Genomic DNA, 7,282 nt, shown 5'->3' with positions numbered 1-7,282 from the left:
TAAACCAATAATTTCCCAGTAGAGGAGGTCTCAATTAGTTCCCAGTTAGTATAAGGGAATTATATACAATTTGTCAAGCCCTTCAAAGTTATTTACTGATGTGGTATGCACCATTCCATAAAGATCTGTTTAATTATACCCACTTCCTCAATAGCTTTAAAGTGTGAATATTAGAAGAAGCATTTGCCCAGAGATATTATGGATGATTGTTATGCGTGGCAGTTGAGATGATTAGAAGGGACAGAAGAAGTAAAAGCAGGTTGATTTGCATGAGTTGCTGACCGTATGAGCTTCAAACTAAGTCTGTCTTCAGTCTATTTTATATTCCAGTTGCAGAAGGCAAGGTCTCACCATCACTTAATCCAGAATGTATAATTCCAAGGATGCTAACTTTGAATACAGTTCCAGTGGACTCAGACTTGTGATCAGAGTATGCTTGGAATTTTAATTTCTGATGTTTTAAAATGGCTGTCATTAAATATAAAGGAAGTACCTTCTAGGAGAACATGCCTAGATTCTCACTGTTATGAGTCATGAGAAAAATCTATGATGCAGTATCTTCCACACCCACTTGATAAATCTGTCTCTTCAAGAAATAAGTAGGAAAGCTATAAACAATCCTTTGTAAGAAATAAGTTATATATTTTATTTGAATGGAAACACATTTTATTTCATACTAGGTCTGAAGGGAAAGTCTCTCAAAGGTAAGCTAGAGGCTTCTGATCTTGTCAGATTTGCCTCATTTCTTCTAAGAGTTTGAGTTCTGCACTTAGGAGTGCATCTTTAATTTCATAGCTGTCAATGTACCAAGCACGGCTAATTGTAGATGAGAGAATGACCTTGGATTTTTATTTCTATTCTGCTTTAAAACATAGTCTAACAGGGAATAATTTCTTAGATATATAGCATGCTTCTTCATAGTTGATCCAGCAATCTGATAAAGCTGAAAGTAAGCACTGGGATGTTGTTCAGCTACATCAGCTTTATAAACAATATAGGAAAAAGATATTCTCAACAGAGGATAAAATAGTTGGTAAAGCCAGTTGTCATAATACATAAAAAAATCTTAAAAGACTTGAGATATCCTCCTAACTGGCATTTTTAAAAATCTTTCTTTTCTGCATAATTTTATTGAAGTTGCTTTAATGCTTGATTCAGCTTTTGAGATGAATTTACTTTGAGCAATTAACTGTAGTACTAGCATTTTGTTTTGCATGGTTCAAAAACTATTTTAGCGCAAAGTGTCTTTTATTTAAATTAATTTCGGCTAACATAGTATGCAAGTATGGCATTTTGAAAAATGGCTGAGTGGGGATGTCCTTCTCTGAACTTGCAAATATGCTTCGAAATCTTTTTTTCTTACTCTAGTTTTCATATTGCTAAGCATTACTTCAATTTCAGGAGCTTCTTCCACAAATCAAAATGTATTGACATTTTTCTCATAAAGAAGAGAAATTAATTGGCCAAGTCTTCACTTTAGGAGGGAGTTATAAGAACATGACCTGAATGCATGGACATAATTCTTGTATGTAAACTCTTGGTTTCTATGGTTGGTATTTTTAATGGCTCACTTTTATAGACATAGTGGTTACAATATACAACTCAGCATGTGTGGCTTCCAGTTTCTCCAAAGGTACTATAGGTATTTCTCCATTCCTAGCAAGTCATCTACACCAGAGGTCCCCAACCCACGGGCCGCAGCCCATTACCCCAGCTTGGCCCATTCGGAACTGGCAAGTGCACACAGCTCCATTTGTGCAAATGGCGGGTGTGTGTGTCTGCCACTCATACAAATGAAGCTGAGCGCACCTCACTCCCGCTTGCGCATAACCATTCCCTCTCCCTCCCCTCCCTGTCGGTCCACAAAGCCAGAAAGATTGGGGATCACTGATCTACACATCTTGTTGTCTCTGTTTCTTGCTTTTCCTACTGCAGTGTGTTATCCAGCTACAATTTATTTCTTCTCTTTATATTTATTCTCTTGCCATCTCTTCTCAGTAATTTCCAAACTCTAAGCTGAGAAGTACTACCGTGCCATGAAAAAAATTGTATTACAAAAGGGTTGAGATTAATTGGGACTCTGGAACATGTATTTTGGCATTTAAGATTTCAGCATATGATATTAAATTATATTTTCTTCTAGAGAAAGCAGCCAACTGGGACAAATTGGAGAGAATGCAAGGAAGAAATAGTTTGGTTAATTTGTTTGTGCACTGCTATGTATAATTGGATTGGGAGAAGTATGTGCATACCTTCAGTGATTGGATGTGGGGGATTTTTTTCAGGAAGCATTATAAAGTTATATAACTAATTAATACAAGTATTCAAAATGTTTCAAAGTTGAAATAAACGAAGTTCCATTCCAACTTCAAAATAGCCATTCTTTCCAACATTACTGAAAAAAAGTCCAGACTTTTAAAAACAATGCTCATTTTCAAGGCTGGACCAGACTAGGAGGTTCTGGGCTTGAAACCTTTTAAATATGAAAAATTGGCATGCCTGTATTAATTAAGATTTTAACAGATTTCCCTGTTAAACCACACAAACACAAGATTTCAGTTTATTACTTTAAAGCTCTGAAAAAGAAGGAAAAATATTGCCACATCCACTTTGGTCAGCAAAGTTCATAGGAGCTCATCAGCCACATCACTGTACAAACCGCCAGAATGACAGCTTTTAAAATTTCTATTTGTTTTCACTAATTAGGTAGGTCATTAAACCGGACATCTGCTAAATCTTACTCTTCTGCACTGCTTCTCCATGTTGTCAGTTTTGCATTTGTAGTCATCAGTATTCATGCATTTTAATGCCTTTCGTTTTTTCAGGAGCAAATAGACTGTAAAGTTAGAAGACATACAGGAACGATACACAAATTCATACTAATTGGAAGTGTTATTTTCTTATAGGAGAGGAACCAGAGGAAGCAGAAATTGACATGCCTAAAATATATGAACCCATTGAATCTTTTAGTGCCCTGAAGGACCGTTTGAACATGTTTTTGCAAATATATAATGAGAGTATCCGTGGGGCAGGAATGGATTTGGTGTTTTTTACCGATGCCATGATTCACTTAATAAAGGTATTGGTGGACACGACAATTGCTTTAGTTAAGTTTTGGTGATTTCAGATACCTGAGTTGAACCTTTGATAATCCATCAATTTCATATGCACAAATTCTAACAATATTCAAATGTAATCAGTGAAACTTTCTTGAATGAAGACTTACCCATGTGTACTCTGAAATGTTCCATAAAATGCTGTTTTCATAATCAGAGTGTTGCCTCTAGAGAACTAAAAGACAAATCTTTCAAAGTATAAGAAACTGAATTGAGGTAAAGATGAACATCTATCATTTGTTTTACAATAAAAGGAACCAAAAAGCTTTCCCCATTCCTCCAGTAAAAATCTCTCTTGCAAAATTATTGTATGTTAATTTGTAATTAAAAAATTCTCCATCATGCACCCAGTCACCTGCAGGAGTGAGCAAGGCCAATTCTGGATACTGTCCTAGACTTTGTAGAAATACTAAACATGAGAGATTATATGTTGCTCTCAGGCTGGTATCCTGAGATTGCCACTTTTATGTTTTTTTAAAAAAAGGCAGATTTAGAGAATAACAATATTGTGGGTATAGAAGTGACACCAGTGAGAAACAGATTCATTCATATGCACCAAATACTAACTATACTAAGAATGGGGATGAAGGTTAAGCAGGACCAGCCCTACTATCAAGCATATGATGGCTATCTTGGTGGCAGATTATAGGGGGCAAGAACAGTCATGATTGTCCCTAATTCACCTGTCATTCCTGTAGGGTTCTGCTTTAGTCAGCGGTCTTGCTTTAGTCTCTGTGAGGCACAGCTTTATTTTTCTTTTAAGGATAGTCAAATTGAGGTAGTCAGGAGAGAGATTTCTCAGCTAAGCAGAAATAAATCATTGTTCCAGCACCCAATAGATTGTGATACTTTAGCTTGTGATACTTCAGTAATGCTTTAGCTTACCTCTACCGCTATATTTAATCAGGCTTGTTCTGTTGACAGTACAACATGGTCAGTATGTAGGGCCTCTTAAGGTGACTGTGACATTTCGAAGAGATCAGTGCCTCAGTCCTCGCAGTTTGAGTATATTAGTGCAACCTCCATAGAACAGAAGACACTGGTCTTACGCACTTTTCTGAGAAAGAAAATTGTATGCAAATAAGAACTCAAAATATACTTCCGAACCCAAATGATTTTCCTCGTCAGAAAAGTTGTTTGTATTAAACAGTAATTGTATCTGTATCATTGCACTGACTCATTATATAAGTAGTGACGGTTTTTTGGGTTAGGGGCCTGAATTGCTATCACAGGTGGGCTTTTGGGAAAGATTAATCAGTCCAGCTTACAGTATACACTGTTCCAGGTTCTTGCTCATGTTATTTTAAGCTAGACTCTCTACTTGGATGTGATAGAAAATGCTGATCATCACAATATGGATTCAAATGCTAATTCATAAGCTTCTGTACAATGAATAAGAGAAGCATCATTTTGTCCTTGATACTACCGGTAGAAAGCAAATTGTCTGTAGCCAAACCTGGAGCTTATATTTATGGAAGGAGTTTTGGAATGGGATCACCATTGTGCTACCAATATTAAAGATGCGGTGCAATACAGGAACTTATCAAGTGTCTGCTTAATATTGTGTCATTCTAAATCTACAACCAACAAAATGATGCTGTGCTTTGTAGATCTCTCGTGTGATCCGTACTCCCCGAGGAAATGCCCTACTTGTTGGTGTTGGAGGATCTGGAAAGCAAATCTTGACAAAACTGGCATCATTTATTGCAGGCTATAATATGTTCCAGATCACATTAACAAGGTAACTATTGAATAAAACATGGTATCAGAATGGATGCTTAATTTATAAAAGAAATCAAATAATTAACATGTAAAACATATTATTGTGCTAGTTCTAATTTTAAGAAGGTTTATATAATCATTAGCCTGCTTTATGAACTATTTTGCCTCCCTGATTTGATTGATTGCAAACTCTCTCAACTTCTAGAAATGGTTATAGGTTGAATATTAAATTCAATTTCAAACTTATCAAAATTTAGGTTTTATATTTATTTCATTTCTGTATGTTTTGGTCCTCCATAAAAGGTTTAATTCGCCATTCTGTTAGTAAAAGGATGGGGCAAAAATCCCCCTCCTTCACTTTTGGAGGTTTTTTGCTTCTTGGTATTTTTGTTTTTCAGGAAGGTTGAGAAGTAGGATAGAGAAAATTGATGTTCTTACCCAGATTCAAACGCAGTATTTACAATCAGCTTAAAATAGTATGATTTGACTTTGGTTGCTTGTAGCTTGGGCTAATCTCTGAAGTTAGGCTAGCCTTTCTCCTGTTGGTTTCTGGAAGGCTTCTCCTGGACCGATCGGGTCAATCGCTGTCTCTCCGTGGTCCACAGGAATTCCTTCCTTCTTTGCTGCCTCTTTGGGGTGACTTCACGCCCATTTAGGGTCCCCTAACAGGAAGAAAATCAGCCAAAGAGCACGGAGCCCCAAAATCTCTTGGCTGCTGCGCTACTGTGCAAGACCAGAAGTCCTGGTTTGTTAATTATGTTTACATTCTGTATTATCAAAACATTATAGAGCTTAGACCAATGAAACAAAAATGAAGGATAAAACAATAGACAAATTGAGAAATAAATTTAAATAGTGGAGAGCATTAAAATGCATAGATGTAACCATGTAGATATACTACATATTTCTAAAAGCAACAACCATTAAACAGGCACTGAGCAGAAAGGCCAAAATAAATTGTTCTCATTTTAAGGCATCTTGCTTCAATCAAAACTATTTGAAGCTTGGAATGTTTGTGACTACAGTATTTTATTTTTCCTTTTTCTAGATCCTACAATGCATCTAATTTGATGGAAGACTTGAAGCATCTGTATAAGACAGCTGGACAGCAAGGAAAAGGAATCACTTTCATTTTTACAGATAATGAAATAAAAGACGAAGCTTTCCTAGAGTATATGAACAATGTTCTATCATCAGGAGAGGTAGGATTTTCATTTTTCCTCTTGGCATTGAGTGAGCTCTGGGTTTTCAGAAACAGAGAGCTTGGCTGATAAAGCTGTAGTGACAGACTGATTCTGTAAAGTTCTGTGCTTGAATTCATTGCTGATGAAAAAACGAACCCGCTGAATACTGATTTTTGAGTAAATATAGAGCAGATCAAGCTCTTCGTCTTTAGTTAATTTACTACTGAGGTACAATAAATCAGTAAAACAGAGTTGGAGAAAATCTTTAGTAGAATCACACAGATTAAAAATATTTTATTTCTAGGGTAAAAATACAGAGATAGCCAGTTGTCACTTTCCAAATATTACTGACAATCATCTCCCAGAAGCCTTAGCTAGCAAGGCAGATTAGGAGTTGTAATTCAGCAACATTTGGATGGCTACAGGTTTCAAGAATAAAAGGGAAGAGAAGAGAAAATTAAATGTGAATATTTATTGGCATATCCTATCTTTTCCCATAAGCTAGCATTCAAAGTAGCTAATAAAATAGCAATAAATGGATTATAATTAAAATGCTTTAATTGTCAATTGTAAAGTCAGGAAACACTCTAACAATGAGCTCTTTAACTTCAAAATTTCAAATGAATACAGTAATCTTTTGGTAATACAGTATATGAATGAATTATTCATATAAAGGTAGCTAAATAACTTGAAAAAAATTTGACAGCTGTGGGGTAAAATAAAAATGTTCTTCCCATCTAGGTATCCAACTTGTTTGCTCGTGATGAAATTGATGAAATCATTGGCGATCTCATTCCAGTTATGAAGAGAGAGCATCCACGACATCCCCCCACCAATGAGAATGTATATGATTATTTCATGTCTCGAGTTCGCCAGAACCTGCATGTGGCTCTTTGTTTTTCACCAGTGGGTGAGAAATTCCGAAACAGAGCTTTGAAGTTTCCTGCACTCATTTCTGGTTGCACTATAGACTGGTTTTGCCGTTGGCCCAAAGATGCCCTGGTTGCAGGTGAGGTTTGAGATGTTTGGCTATTGTAAAAGATTATAACTTGTCAGTAGTTTTGAGGCAGAGACGGAGAGAGGGATGGAAAAATACTATAAACAAATATTTTAATTAACAGGAGTGATGTTTAGCAAGCATTACCTAATATTATAAACTGGCTGTGTGTGATGACCTGTGTGTAATTCTATGAAGAAACCTTTTTACAAGAAATGTTAACTGAAGGTCTCAGATGGTGTAAGATATTACCCGTGTAGAGC

General features: G+C 36.1%; 1 protein-coding gene across 1 annotated transcript in view; it reads left to right on the top strand.

Annotated features, from left to right (window-relative positions):
• LOC107293453 (dynein heavy chain 5, axonemal) overlaps positions 1-7,282 on the top strand; it is an 89,612-nt gene that overhangs the window by 21,903 nt on the left and 60,427 nt on the right. Inside the window, exons 11-14 of the mRNA XM_015822605.1 lie at positions 2,907-3,079; positions 4,727-4,857; positions 5,887-6,040; positions 6,764-7,031. Coding sequence (XP_015678091.1) covers positions 2,907-3,079; positions 4,727-4,857; positions 5,887-6,040; positions 6,764-7,031 — 726 coding nt within the window. The remainder of the gene's footprint in view (positions 1-2,906; positions 3,080-4,726; positions 4,858-5,886; positions 6,041-6,763; positions 7,032-7,282) is intronic.

Source organism: Protobothrops mucrosquamatus, unplaced genomic scaffold (genome assembly GCF_001527695.2).
Source record: "Protobothrops mucrosquamatus isolate PMUCROS unplaced genomic scaffold, P.Mucros_1.0 scaffold1621, whole genome shotgun sequence".
Taxonomy (NCBI): domain Eukaryota; kingdom Metazoa; phylum Chordata; class Lepidosauria; order Squamata; family Viperidae; genus Protobothrops; species Protobothrops mucrosquamatus.
Note: the sequence above shows the minus strand (reverse complement) of the source record. Positions and strands in the feature narration are given on the sequence as shown.